The 15,115-nt window shown below is 43.2% G+C and overlaps 1 protein-coding gene across 1 annotated transcript in view; it reads left to right on the forward strand.

The window, feature by feature from the left end:
• Positions 1-15,115, forward strand: part of ACTN2 (actinin alpha 2) — an 80,391-nt gene that overhangs the window by 35,279 nt on the left and 29,997 nt on the right. Inside the window, exons 8-11 of the mRNA XM_056852410.1 lie at positions 3,983-4,068; positions 10,686-10,778; positions 13,041-13,271; positions 14,006-14,153. Of these exons, the coding sequence (XP_056708388.1) occupies positions 3,983-4,068; positions 10,686-10,778; positions 13,041-13,271; positions 14,006-14,153 (558 nt within the window). The remainder of the gene's footprint in view (positions 1-3,982; positions 4,069-10,685; positions 10,779-13,040; positions 13,272-14,005; positions 14,154-15,115) is intronic.

The following is a 15,115-nucleotide window of genomic DNA, read 5'->3' on the forward strand; positions in this document are numbered from 1 at the left end:
GCAGAAAGCTGAGCAGAGGGCAACTTTTCAACATCTCTCATGTGCACACATGCACACGCACATACTTCATGACAGAGGGGTCTTTTCCAAAGCAAACAGTGTTTCACTTGACAGTTCCTCTGTATTGAAGAACCTAGCTGGAAGGGACCTAAAGAGTAATCTAGTCCAGCCCCCTGCACAATGCAGGAAATTCACAACTAACTCCCCCCCCCACCCACACTTCCCCAGTGATCTGTGCTCTATGCCCAGAGGAAGGCAAAAAACCTCCAGGATCCCTGGCCAATTCTTTAGAATGTTTAGTTTTAGAGTGTAAAAGTCAGCGAAGGCAAGCAAACTGAGTGTGGTGACTCATCTGGAGACAAGATGTGCACACCTCTGAGGGCAAATTATTCTGCTGAATCTTTACATTTCTGGTGACTAAATAAATATGAATATGTAATGAATATGCAATGCAAATATGCAGTAGAAATTACCCAAGGAGGTCAATTGGAAGGAGAACACTGAGAAATATAGAGATGCATAAGGAAGTCTCACCTTTGGGTGATACTCTTGGCAAACTTCTCTCTTGGTTTTCATGCCCTAGCACATAATCTGGGAATTCCTGAACAAGACTTTTCTGATAGGCACTTTTTTGCTTTAGTGGCATCCACTCCTTCTGCTTGCTGTGTTTTTATTTGGCTCATTTTCAAGTGAGGTCAGTTTGGAGGTCCTAATTAGCTCATGGCAGCCCTAATTAGCTCATGAAGTTGGCCATTTTCAGTGGGGAAACTTCTGGAACTCATGCAGTCCTACCCAGCTAGAATGATCACAGACACACAATAGTGAATAGCTATACTGAAAATGTGTTCGTAACGGGACTGAATGCAGGCATCTGAGATTAACATCTATACAAATAATTAATACATACTCCCTCCTCTGCTAGTAAGATGTTTCATACAGCGATAATTCATGTCTACAAAAAGCTTCTTTCATCACGTTTCGTATTAGTATTATGGGAATTTCTAAGGATTGTCAAAGAATGAGCATCCATTGTGGAAGGCGCCGTATGATAATTTAATGAGTGTTCTTGTAATTGCTTTTTCAATCTCCAGGGCCCTTTTACAAATGCCTACTTCTTGTTATCCTCATTATGCCTGATTTCAGGCTTGTAGACAAAAAAAAGTGTTCTCTTCAGAAATGTTGTTTTGCTGGGGGCAGAGGAACACAAAGAGTTTTGATTAGATCTGGAAAACAAAGGGGGCGACCAGATATCATGGAGTAATTGCAGGCCATAACTTTAGGTTTTTCCAGATCGAGAGGTTTTTTTTTTAATGACATGGATGTGATATCAGCAAACTTGTGACCTTTAATACACATACAGCATAGTTTGCAGAATTAGCCACTAGAAAGCGCCCAATAAAAATGTAAATATTGTAAATGTTTCAGAATCAAAGAAAAAAAAAAGTGTCATGTAGGTACTTCTACATGCAAGACAAATTGTCTTTCATTTATTTGTAAGTATCTCTGGAACAGCTCTAAGATGTTCTGCTTAGTTGTCCTTGCAGCCAAAGGCTTCTATGTACTACAGTGTGCAATAGGGTGAATTTAAGAATGGTTGGTTCATAGTGTTTATACTAGTGTTATCAGGGTTGCCAATGCTAGCTCCTGTTTCCCATTGCTGCTCAGAGCAGCAGCAGAAGAAAAACAATTTTTTTAAAGGCCATCAGGCTTTTACCTACACATCACTTCCAGGAAAAAGCAGAAGTGACATCATGCCTCTCTAGGAATCACCAGAAACTATTGTAAAACCGTTTCCAGAAATTCCTAAAGAGAATTAACATTACTTCTTGGTTTTTCCTGGAAGTAACGCTAATTCTCTTTAGGAATCTCTGGAAAGTCTATGGTTTTCCAGTAGTTTCCGTTGATTCCAAGAGAGGCATGATGACACTTTTGTTTTTTACAATAGAGCGTTTGGTGATGCAAACTAGGGTTGCCAACCTCAAGGTAGGGCCTGGCAATCTCCTGGAATTACATCTGTTCTCCAAGCTACAGAGATCAGCTGCCCTGGAGAAAACGACTGCTTTGGAGAGTAGACTGTATGACATTATACTTTTCTGAGGTCTCTCCCATCCCCAAACCCTGCACCCCCCAGGCTCCAGCCCCAAATCTCCAAAATTTCCATACCCAGAGTTGACAACTTTAAATACTGACATTCAACTAATGTACAGAGGTCAGGGTGAGGCCTGTTGCTAGGGTTGCCAACTCTGGGTTGGGAAATTCCTGGAGATTTAGGGGTGGAGCCTGAAGAAGGCAAAGTTTGGGGAGGGGAGGGGAGGGACATCAGTGGGGTATAACTGCATAGATTCCACCCTCCAAAGCAGCCACTTTCTCCATGGAACTGATCTCTGTAGTCCGGAGATCAGTTGTAATTCTGGGTATCTCCAGGTATCACCTTAGGATTGCCAACCTCCAGGTACTAGCTGGAGATCTCCTGCTATTACAACTGATCTCCAGTCGATAGAGATCAGTTCACCTGGAGAAAATGGCCACTTTGGCAATTGGACACTTTGAAGCCCAAACCCCGGTCTCCTCAGGCTCCGCCCCAAAAAACTCCTGCCGGTAGCGAAGAGGAACCTGGCAACCCTATATCACCTGGAGGGTGGCAACCCTCCCTGCTATTATTATCCCACTTCCCCATGTTTGTTGAGCTAGTGCGACTTGTATTTCTGTTCCCATTGGGTGTGTGTGTGTGTTATGAATCGAGGCGATGAACTGGTTTGAGTTTGCATGAGTCAGATTAAATTGCACAGAACAAAAACAGACTGAGCCTTTCTGTTTAATAGAATCAAAAACCTTTACTAATAGGAAGGGTAAACTGGGATACATAAAATAAGAAATCCTTTCTACATTGTCAGTCACCTACAAACTTGCTAGATTTCTCTAGCAGGAATCTATGACTTAAAGATGGCCTTCTCTCCTCCTGAGAGAGAGCGGAGACGATCCATGCTGCTCCTATGAAAAACCAAAAGGTGTATGAGACATTTGCTTAAGGTCGCAATGAAATGACATAATATTCTTGAGTCTGTCTAAACATCAACATAAACAAAGTTAACTCTTAGCTTTCCTGACAGAGACGAAACTCGCTTCCTATACCCAACAGTGTGAGAAATTCCACCATGCCTGTCATCTTCTGTGGTTTTCTATAGCTGTTACCTTCTTGCTGGCCCAATGCTTATGGGGAGCACTAGGCCAGCAAGAGTTGGTTTCTTCACATCTATGTGAGCAGCTTTTGAGAAGCTTAAATTTTCTAACACAATTTGGAAATTTCCAGTAATTTGTTCTAAAAACAGACTATCCCCTTTCACTATTCTGTATTGTTCCCTAACATAAATAAAAGGTCTCATTTTTGCTCAAAAGTTGCTGCCTATGTCCATATTGCTGCTTAGGAGGAATTTTATTATGTAAAACCAGAATTCGTTGGAGCCACCAAGGTTTGAATCTGGATGCGTACACCAGAAAGCGAACATTACCTTTCTCATGTGAGCTCTTGTGAAAATCACCTCCATGTGTCATCTTGTATATGTTTTCACAGAAACCATACATTTTTAACTTGTTGGGACACAACCATGCAAACATTACCCATGCAAGCAATCTTTCCTGTGTAGGTAAAAGTAGACTGATTGAACTTAGGGGATGCTGCTGTGAAAAATAAACCATATGTGTTATTTCCTCTGCAAAGTTATTCTTAAGAACAGAGGAAATACTCTCAGTTTCCCCCTCGGAGACTCTCACTTTGAGTTCAATATTTTGTCTTTTCAGCCAGCACGTATAAACGTAGCAGATGATTAATTTCAGTTTTGCAAAGCCTAGAGTGCGGAGCTGCAGGCAAACACCTGCCTTGCATATAGAAAAGAGCGCGGGTTGACGGTTATCTTATGCTTTTCTTTCCACCCCATGTTTTTTTCCGCTCCTTGCATTTGTTTTATTTCTTCTTCTTTTGTAGATATTGTGAATACTCCCAAACCTGATGAGAGAGCTATCATGACTTATGTTTCCTGCTTCTACCATGCTTTTGCTGGAGCGGAGCAGGTATTCATCTTCTGTCTCCTTTGGGTTGCTGTTTTGCTCTGTGCGTTTTATTTGCCCAAAGGATTTTATTCTTTAATTAACACAAATATATGTTGAGTGAGATTGCCAGGTTGTTGGTTTTTTTTGTAAAAACAGAATCTGCTTTTCACCTTCATACTGTTACCTGCATGTTGGTCATCTCTGTTTTTTGTGATATAGTCAAATACAATTGCATGTAAATTTAATGTTTTACAAAAGCAATTGCCATTTTCTCCCCACAATCATAATATTGGGGTACAGTATTATTTCCTTTTTAAAGGGAAGGGAGCAAAATTGTCTGCACACTGCTGTTCAGTTATTAGACTATACGAAGGCCAGATAAGGCATACATGTAGTAGTTAGAGCATCAGACAATGATCTGGGAGAGGCAAGTGACTCCACAGTCTGCCATGTTCCTGGGTGACCATGGGCTAGCTTCTCTCCGTCAGCCGTCCACTGTGGATTCCAATTGGAGAGAAAAGCAGGGTCTAAATATCTGGAAAAAATGTGTTAATGCATAACACTGCATTTACCCCTGAGACAATTTAAGGCAGTGCTTTTTAAACTGTGTTCCGGGGAATGATGTGGTTTTTCTGAAGTTGATCAGGGGATTCATAAATAAGAAACACAACAATTGCAGAAAAATTTACCTGAAACACAACTTGTGCCCTGGTTCCAGAAAAAGAGTTGTACTATGTGTGTTCCAGGGATGCTCCCATTTTGCACAGAGCTGTAGTGAGGTCCTCTTGGCTTGTGACCAATCCCTCATGTGAACTGACTACACCTCAAAACATGTCACAGTATCCTTTGCAATGCCTAGGATTGCCAACTTCCAGGTACTAGCTGGAGTTCTCCTGCTATCACAACTGATCTCCAGCCGAATCAGATCAGTTCACCTGGAGAAAATGGCCTCTTTGGTCATTGGACTCTATGGCATTGAGGTCCCTCCCCTCCCCAAAGCCTGTCCTCCTCAGGCTCCGCCCCAAAGACCTCCCGCTGGTGGTGAAGAGGGACCTGGCAACCCTAGCCATGCTGCCGGCAGCATGGCAGGGCCTCTTTTTTATTTTTTGGCCAGGTGGAACAGAAGGAAGACTCCCTCTTGAGGTCTGCTGGCCAGAGTCCCGTCCCCCAGCCAAGCCAGGCCAGCACCTGATTGGCCAGCTGGGGAGCTGAGTCGCCAAGGATGCTTGCTATAGCAGGGGCCCTTGGGAAGGCCTCCACCGCCCCACAGGCAGCAGTGGGCTGCCCCCATGCCTTGCTTGCCTCCCTACTCCCTGCGGGCCTGCAAACGAAGTTCCAGGTAAGTTTGGGGCCCTTGCTTCTTTTTAAAAATGTATCTCAATTTTGCTGAATGGGTGGTTGTGAAATAGGGCAGTCATTCTCCAATTCAGAGGGAGGGAAATAAGTCTTACAGGCCCAAAACTGTAAGTTAGTTAGAACAGTGAAAAAATGAATGTTTGTAGATTTACACCAAAACCTAAAACCAAACTCGCAGGCCTACTGTGTGAGGGGTTTTCTACACAGGCAATAGGATAGCACTGTACAAAAGGCTTCACAAAGTTATCTGGACAAATTATTGGGGACTGTGGTCTGTTCTACTGTGTGTAGGTTGCTGTGGTCTGGATCCCATAGTGTAATTTCATATCATTTAATCAACCCAAATCCTATTTCATTGTTTATTGAATGTCCCATCTTGTTTATAGTGACTCATTCTGTGTAATCTGTAGAGTTGCTTGGTCCCTCTTCACCACCGCCGGGAGGTTTTTGGGGTGGAGCCTGAGGAGGGCAGGGTTTGGGGAGGGGAGGGACTTCAATGCCATAGAGTCCAATTGCCAAAGCGGCCATTTTCTCCAGGTGAACTGATCTGTATCGGCTGTAGATCTGCTATAATAGCAGGAGATCTCCAGCTACTCCCTGGAGGTTGGCAGCCCTACCAATCCGCCTTGAGTCCCAGTGAGAAAGGCAGACTATAATAATGTAAATAAACAAACAAACAATGGTTTAAAGTTAAAATCCACAGCAAGAGGGCATTGTCAGGAACCTGATTTATAATGAGAACAGCAATTCCTGCTTTGCGTTTGGGCTGTCATCATGTATCCAAATCCAAATGTCTTCATGATGATCCAATGTCAGCAAGTTGCCTGTGTGATCCCTGAGTGACCTTGGTTGCTCTCAAAAAGGAGAGCTTGTTTTTTTTAAGACACCAAGTCTTTAGGTTGTGGGGGGTGGGGGAGCAGCCAGAAAAATTATGAATAGAGCACAGGAAGATAAACAAGAAGTCATGGCATTTTTGCCCCCACAACCTTTACTACTCTAACTGAAAAAATGTTTTGACCAAAATGTGTTGCATCCTTATATTTCTTCTTTTTATCCCGTCATTTTTTTTCATTTGATGAGACTTCAGATGGTGTCCAGATGGTACCATAATTAGAGTTACCTTGAATTAGCACCATCTTTTTTTGAAAATACACAACATCAGGAGAAAATATGTCAACTACATTGCCATTGACAGAGATGGAAACCAAAAACAATGAGCAATTTATCAAACATACTGGAGTGTCATCGTTGCTAATGATCTTCACTATCTTCTTTCCTGCATGTCTTTTTACTATTTTTTTAAAAATAGGTTTTAACTAAACAAAATTAGTATTGTTACTATTGTATATCTGAACCACAAAGAGATCTAGAAATGCCTGTTAGTGCAGGGATCAGGGATGGAGGTAGAATGTCAGTTTCTGAATGTGGCTAGGAGTGAAGAATGAGAAAGGTGGGTCAGTAAATAATTTCCCTGATCAGTGAAGGCTGACGCTGAAGCATCTGGTGCTAGCTACTTCCTTGGTATATTGAGCTGGGTATGTAATTAGCTTACACCACATAATCTCTGCTCTTATGACTCAATTGTATCAGCTGCTATGCATCCCTTTTCCCAAGGCAAAGAAGTGTTTTTTGTAAATACCTTTTCCATAATTGGCATAATAAATTAAAAACGTTGGCTTTCCCAGTAGGCCTTCTGTAGTAACCAGAAGATAATAGCATACTAATAGCATACCAGCATGGTGTGGTGGGTAAGAGCAGTGGTTTGGAGTGGTGGACTCTGATCTGGAGAACTGGGTTTGATTCCCCACTCCTCCACATGAGCGGTGGTTGCGAATCTGGTGAACCAGATTGGTTTCCCCACTCCTACACATGAAGCCAGCTGGGTGGCCTTAGGTTAGTTACAGCTCTTACAGCTCTCTCAGCCCCACCTACCTCACAGGGTTGTGGGGAGGTGAAGGGAAGGTGATTGTAAGCTGGTTTGATTCCTTCTGAAGTGGTAGAGAAAGTCGGCATATAAAAACCAACTCTTCTTCTTCTACCAGCACAGGAGCAGAATCTCAGGCATGTGATCAACCCTCAGTTGCAAATGGATATATAAGAACATTAGAGTCTTGTTGGATCAGACCAGTGGTCCATATGGTCTAGCATCCTGTTCCACATAGTGGCCAACCAGTTGCCCTGGAGGGCAATAAACAGGGCATAGTAGCCAAGGCCTTTGCCCAGTGTTGCCTCCTGGCACTGGGATTCAGAGGTCTGCTGCCTCTGAACGTGGAGACTCCCTCCATATTAGTCACGGTAGCTAGTAGCCATTGATTGACCTCTCCTGCATGAATCTGTCTAATCCCCTATCTCTCATAATACCAGAACGTGGGGTCATCTGCTGAAGCTGGAGGATGAAAGATTCAAAACAGATAAAAGGAAGTATTTCTTCACACAATGCATACTTAAATTGTGGATCTGCCTGCCCCAGGATGTGGTGATGGCTGCCAACTTGGAAGGCTTTAAGAGGGGAGTAGACATGTTCATGGAGGATAGAGCTATCCATGAATACTAGTCATGATGCACACCTATTCTCTACAATAAAAGGAGCATGCCTATTATGCCTATTATATTAGGTGCTTTGGAACACAGACAGGACAATGTTGCTGCAGTCGTCTTGTTTGTGGGCTTCTTAGAGGCACCTGGTTGGCCACTGTGTGAACAGACTGCTGGACTTGATGGATCTTGGTCTGACCCAGCATGGCTTTTCTTATGTTCTTAACTCAAAAGAAAAGAAAAAAAACTTCAATGGACATGCCCCTTGTTTTATGTTGCATTAGCCATGGGATCTTTATTCTAGTTTTTGTTTCATTTTACCTCCCTGGAGCTCAAGGCAGCAGACATGGCTCTCCCATATTCCATTTTATCTGCATAAAAACTCTGTGAGGTAGGTAGGGTCAAAAGAGTGACTTGCCCAAGGTCACCAAACAAGCTTCATGGCTGAGTGGGAATTTGAACTCTGATCTCCCCCATCCTATTCCAACATTCTAGCCATTATATAAGTTGTTCCCAACCTTGTTGAGCCTGTGACACTTGTGGAATTTTGAGTCAGGGGAGGGGAAGGGCACCATCAGAAGACGGCTACCGTGGGGGGGATTACAAACTGTTGGAAAGTTCCAAGTGGGGATGTACACCTAGAAAAAAATCCGTATTTTTCATATCTGGATATCAGGGAGCTGAAAAATATTGGTATTCTTAGTTAACTGGGTTCCAAATACTGGTTTAGTATTTAGGTCCATGTTTTGGGGGAGATTCCAATACTATTTGGCTCCATTATTCTCTATGGGGAATCTTTCTGGGGGGCTGGGGGGGCTGTTTTTAAGCTAATGGCACCAATATCGCAGCAGAGCAGCTGGTGCCTGTCCACTAAATAACCCCCAAGTTTTAAGTGAATTGGACTAAGAGGTCCAGTTCTATGAGGCCTTGGACAAGATGCCACCAGCTACCTTTCAGAGTTTCCTATTGGGGGGGGGGGGATTCCAAGCTTTCTCCCAGGCAAACAATAATCAAACACTCAAGAGCAAGCAAAAAACAAACAAACCAAAAAACAACCTGGCCAAAAGCTTCCCAAAGCAAACAGAACTTACAAGCCCAATGAATCAATGCAAAACCAGGGAATCCCAGCAGAAGGACAGGACAATGTGGCAAGCCTAACTCAGCCAAATGTAAATCAGAGAAACCTTGTTGGATTTGATCCAGGCCCAATGGATCGTGATTGCGGTTAGAGAGAATCAGGTCAAGCACACAATAAAACAGAGTCAAAGACTTTTCTCTTAATCAAACAAAAATCCTTTACTTTCCTAAAAATAGGGAGGGTTACATGGAGTAAAAACAAATAACAATCTATCTAGTTCCCTATAAATCTTGCTAGGAATGCTAGCAGGTACTAAGGCTTAAACCCCTTTGTCTGTGTCCCAGCTCAGGAGAGCTAAGAACAGGCATCTTGCTTCTGTGAGATTCAAAAGTAACTAACACATCCTGCCCCAAAGTTTCACACCTTTAACAAAGGAACAGGGTAATAAAACAATTCTGACTCCGTGCCTTTTTGCACGTTTGCAATGGCGATTCCCTAGCCAATAGAACACTTACATCTTGTCATTTCATCATCACCTTGAGACTATCTAAACTGTTGATATAAACAAGTTAACTCTTTAACTGCCCTGACAGAAATGGAACTCGCATTGAATCCCTAATAAACCTCACCAATGTCAAACCAGAGAATCTTCTAAGCCAAACAGCTTTAACAAGGAACACAGTTGCAAGGCCAACAAATGTCAAATCAGCAAATGCTGAATGCAAGAATCCAAGCTGTGGAGGGGCTGTGGCTCAGTGGTAGAGCATCTGCTTGGCATGCAGAAGGTCCCAGGTTCAATCCCTGGCATCTCTAGTTAAAGGGACTAGGCAAGTAGGTTGTGTGAAAGAACTCTGCCTGAGACCCTGGAGAGCCGCTGCTGGTCTGAGTAGACAATACTGACTTTGATGGACCAAGGGTCTAATTCAGTAGAAGGCAGCTTCATGTGTTTATGTGTTCATGCGTTCAAGCCAATGTCAAACTGAAGAATCAAACACAAACCTGATGCAAACCAACTTGAGCAAAGAACACAATTGCATGACTAATAAAACCAATTTCAAAGGACAGAATCAAAGCCAAAGCAACCTGCCAAGTGGATTCCAAGTCCTGGCTAGAAGACATCAACCTAGACACACAGTAAAATTAAAGAAAAACAGTCCCATAAGCATTAAAAAACTGGCTCCCGATATTCCCAGTTACTCCTTAATATTTCTGAGATTTTTCAGGACCCATTTCCTGGAATCCTGGAAAATCCCAGATACCATCCGGACACCCAAACATATCTAGAAAAAACTTAACAAGGTATTTTTTTCAGATATATATTTGTACTGGAGATATCCAAATGCACATCCCTAGTTCCAAGCAAAGCGCCTTCTTATGATGGAGAGAGCCATTTCCACACAGGCATTTCCTGCAGCCCTAAAATTGATGCCTCCTGGGGTCTCCTGAAGCATCTCTTGCTCCAATGAGTACTAGGAAAGGCAGGATTACGGTAGCTCTTTTTTTAAGGGACAGAGCAAGTGATGCTGGGAAATGCATTGCTGGGCACCATGGCACTCCGTGGCTGCCATTTTGGGGTTCACTGCATAATGCCAACCAGGACAGGGAAACTTGATAGTTTTATGTTTTTCTCTGTAATGAGATACCCTTATTTGCATTCTTTGTTTTGCAGGCAGAAACTGCTGCTAATCGGATTTGTAAGGTGCTTGCTGTGAACCAAGAAAATGAAAAAATGATGGAAGAGTATGAAAGACTAGCAAGTGAGGTAAAAGAAGCCTGATGCAACTGTTCAGTTATTGTTCTGATAATTAATTATGGTTGGTTTGAATGAGCAATTTATTTAGTTTATTTATTGAACACATTTCTAGCCCTAGCCAAGGCAGGGCAAAACAGAAAAGTTACACCTATCCAGTCCAGAATTGTGAAGAAGCACATGGCTATCCTTGTTGGTGCTTCAGGGAGAGCCTGGGCCGGGCCTTCTTGGATCATGCCAGAGAGCACCGTCCAGTCTCCCATCTACCTCTTTGTTCCTAGCTGCACTTTCTGTGTTGACTAAATATTTTTTTGAATTTTATTGTGCCCTGGCTAGCAGCGTTGTGTTTGGTTTACCTCCTGGTCCTTTTACTTCCATCCCCTAGCTTTTCCGTGGTCTCTCCCTTTTAGTTTTCGGCCTTCTGAGGGAAGGAGGCTTCTAATTAAGTTGCAACAGCCACGGATGCCTCTTTTCCTGCTGGTCTTCTGGCCATCTGACACCAGGGCTTCTTCACTCCAATCTGCACCATCGTGTCTTGCCCTTTGGGCAACAAGTATCATGCTGATTGACCTAAGGGGCCACAAGGAGAATGTGGGGCCAAACAATGCTGCTCTGGATCCAAATGAGAAAGCATTGTTTAGCCCAGGGCTGGCTCACCTGAAGCTAGGGAGCCACCTGTTGACATTTTTTTCTTGTACGCATCTTTGTCTCTTGTCTCCAGGTAGTGCTTATTTCATGAGCTGTGGAGTACAGGATATTATTCACTCTGGCGGCTAAATATTGTTCACATTGGCAATAAAAATGTAAAGAAACAAAAACCACCTAGGTCTATATAAACTAAGCAGATTATTTGTGGGGGTAGTCAGTCATTTATTGGTATGGCCCATAGCCAGACATATAAAAAAAAAAATAGTCAGCATTTGTCTAAAATCCCATCAACATCAAAACCGAAATCTGAAGTATAAAACACACTGGAGTCTACATAAAATCCTAAGAGGACACCACTGAAAGCAGAATGTTGGACCAAGACAACTACATAAGTCAGCCCAATTCTTCCTTTTACTCCGTTCTTGACCCGACCATTCCCTCTTCCCAGATCACAGCAAATCACTCTGTAAGCTGCCTAATGAAGAGAACCCAGTGGTATTTAGTGGTTTCTACTGCCAGCGCACTTGGTCCAGGACCTCCAAGGGTTAAACAGCCTGGTGTGAAGGCTGGTTCCCTTTAACCCATTTTTCACCTCACTACTCTCAATGACTGTGGCCTGTTTTTCTTTCCCAGTCACAAAGGAGGCTCAGGGACTGTAGGAGTGGAGCCTGGACAAATTAAGGGGCAGGTCTAGGGTAATCCAACAGTAGATCCCACATAGCCCCTCCTAAACTTTCCCCTCAGTCCAACCACAGAATCCCAAGTCCCCAATGAACGGCTAGCAAAAGGTAGCGCTTAATAAATGCTTGGTTGCGAGTGGTCATTCAGGCTAAATGTAATCATTGAGGCAGTTGGGTCACTGGCTGAAGGTACCTAAGGGATACGAGGGGGGCAGCACCAGTTTCTGAACTGTTTTGTACTTCCTCCTTCACCCGTTGGACTCCCACAGACATTTGGTCCTAACAAATAACTATGTTTACTGCCTTTTCCATAAAAAGATCAAATGGCTTATTTTGGTTGGCAAGTAAGATGGTGTAGAGGTGTATCTCTTCACAGCTAAGCTTGGTCACAGTTCCTTTAAGACTAGTTGGGTGTCGCACCCACCCACAGGGTTACAGAGCTGACAGTATAAAACACACTGGAGTCTACATAAAATCCTAAGAGGACACCACTATGTACATAGATAATAAGACAGGTCATCCCAACAATTTTCACATAATTTTGGATGCTGCAGCACAAACTTTAGCAGTGTCAACAGAAACCCTTGGATTTTTATCTGAGAGCACCTTCCTTGCCCTCTCCAACTCCAAATTATCTGAGAGTCTGTTAGTCCAAGGCCAAATAAATTTGCCACGAATCTCTTCATGGTAAGGGCAGTGGATGACAATGTGCTGCATGGATCCTACATCCCCTACACCACACTGGCATAATCTCTCTGAAATGGGGATTTTTTTATATCTACCCTCTAGAAGTGCTGAGGGGAAGGCAGAGCATCTGCCTTGTTAAAGGCCCTTCTATGACTATTTCCAGGGTGAGAAGATATGCAGCAGGGGCATTTGGGGGGGGGGGTGTATTCTTTCTTTTTGTTCTCTGAGTTTTTGCACTTGTTATGTGCACGCAAAACAGCTTTTAGAGTGGATTCGCCGCACAATTCCTTGGCTGGAAAACAGGACTCCAGAGAGGACTATGGTGGCTATGCAGAAGAAGCTAGAAGACTTCCGAGATTATCGTCGCAAGCACAAGCCACCCAAGGTCCAAGAAAAATGCCAGCTGGAGATCAATTTCAATACGTTGCAGACCAAGTTAAGGATCAGCAACAGGCCGGCTTTCATGCCATCAGAGGGCAAGATGGTTTCAGTAAGTAAAGGGTTTTATAAACCTTCACCCTCAGTTCTAAACCATTTCATTAAGCTTGGGAAAGTGCATAACTTGGAAAGTGCCAGCGTAGTATAGTGGTTAAGAGTGGTGGACTCTGATTTGGAGAACCGGGTTTGATTCCCCACTCCTCCACATGAGCAGCGGAGGCTAATCTGGTGAACCGGATTTGTTTCCCCACTCCTACCCACAAAGCCAGCTGGTTGACCTTGGGCAAATTACAGCTCTGTTAGAGCTCTCTCAGCCCCACCTACCTCACAGGGTGTCTGTTGTGGGGAGGGAGGGGAAGGTGATTGTAAGCCGGTTTGAGTCTCCCTTAAGTGGTAGAGAAAGTTGGAATATAAAAACCAACTCTTCTTTTTCTAACTATTTTGTTCTAATTATTCTAAGCAGAACTAAGGGGGAAATGGGTAGTCTTAATAGTGGTGATTTCTTTACCCACAGAATAAATCCAGCTTTGTTATATGCCTTACACTCGGGCAGCCCAATCCTAAGGGGGGTAGATAGATGACAGTCGGGGACAGTGCAGCCGCGTTGCCTCCTAAAAGGCTTCCCAGCAGGAAAAAAAATTAAATGCATTTTTTAAGAAACCCAATGAAATTTCCCCATTGAGTTTCATGGGGCTGTGCCAGCTATTTTGCAGGCATAACATGAAATCTTCTTTGCGATACATCACAAAAGGTGCTTAAGGCTGTTCATCTCCACACTTTCCATAGGATATTGCCAGTGCTTGGCAAAGGCTTGAACAAGCAGAAAAAGGCTATGAGGAATGGCTGCTGAACGAAATACGAAGACTTGAGCGACTTGAACATTTGGCTGCAAAATTTAGGCAAAAGGCGGATGCTCATGACACGTGGTCATATGGTAAGCTAAGGGCAATCAATCAATCAAAAGTGTTTTGTGGTTATTTTTAGAAAACTCATTGGTTGTTTTATGCTGTATTTAGGCCCTTGGCTTGTTCTATGCTGTATTTAGGCCCTTGGCTTGTTCTTAATGGCTTGCTTTGTTTCTATATTGATCATTCATGAATGATTTTATGGGGTGTTTTTATCCGTAAGTCACCTTGAATAAGACTCTGGAGAAGCAGCATATAAATTTCCCAAGTAAATTGTGCCTCAAGCATACTATATCATCTGCATGATATTCCCATAAGTTCATTGTCAGAAAATATTTCATTCTCATGCAACAGAGGGGGGATATAACTCTGCTGAGGAAGAATAGCCATGGTTCCATTTAACCCTTTTGGATTAAAAAAGGATAACAAAATGTGCATTCCCACCCAGCAGGGCTGGTTCGGAATATTTGGTTGCTCCAAGCAAAGCATACCCATTGTCTCCTCATGTGCTGCTGCCAACCAGGTCCTTGGGGTGATGCCCATCATTTCCCACACCCCTGATGGCTTGGAGTAAGCTGATCCCCTGTGGTACGTTGGCACTCACCCCACTGTGCCCCCCCCAACAGTTGCTTGGGTGACTTGGCCAGAAGACTCACCTCGCAGCTCAAAAGAGGAGGTGTAGACTGTCCCAAAGATGGTTTTGAAATGAAATATAAATCAACAAAAATAATGTAATGGTGGGGGGCACTGTTGAGAAGTTTAGCATTTCTGTTTGCAAAAAAGCACAGAGGAAAGGGGGAGATATGCTATGAAATGACATCATAAAAAAACCAGGTTTTGCTTTGGCAAACAGAAATTTGTTGAATTGTTGCAGAGATGGCAAAGGGGTGCATAGGGACCATGGCATACATTCAGCATAAAATGTTTTATAAAACAAAGGAAGCTGTAATCAGTGAAGGAGCATGGGTGGGATTTTGACTGGGAAGAAGGA

Source organism: Euleptes europaea, chromosome 7 (assembly GCF_029931775.1).
Source record: "Euleptes europaea isolate rEulEur1 chromosome 7, rEulEur1.hap1, whole genome shotgun sequence".
Taxonomy (NCBI): Eukaryota; Metazoa; Chordata; class Lepidosauria; order Squamata; family Sphaerodactylidae; genus Euleptes; species Euleptes europaea.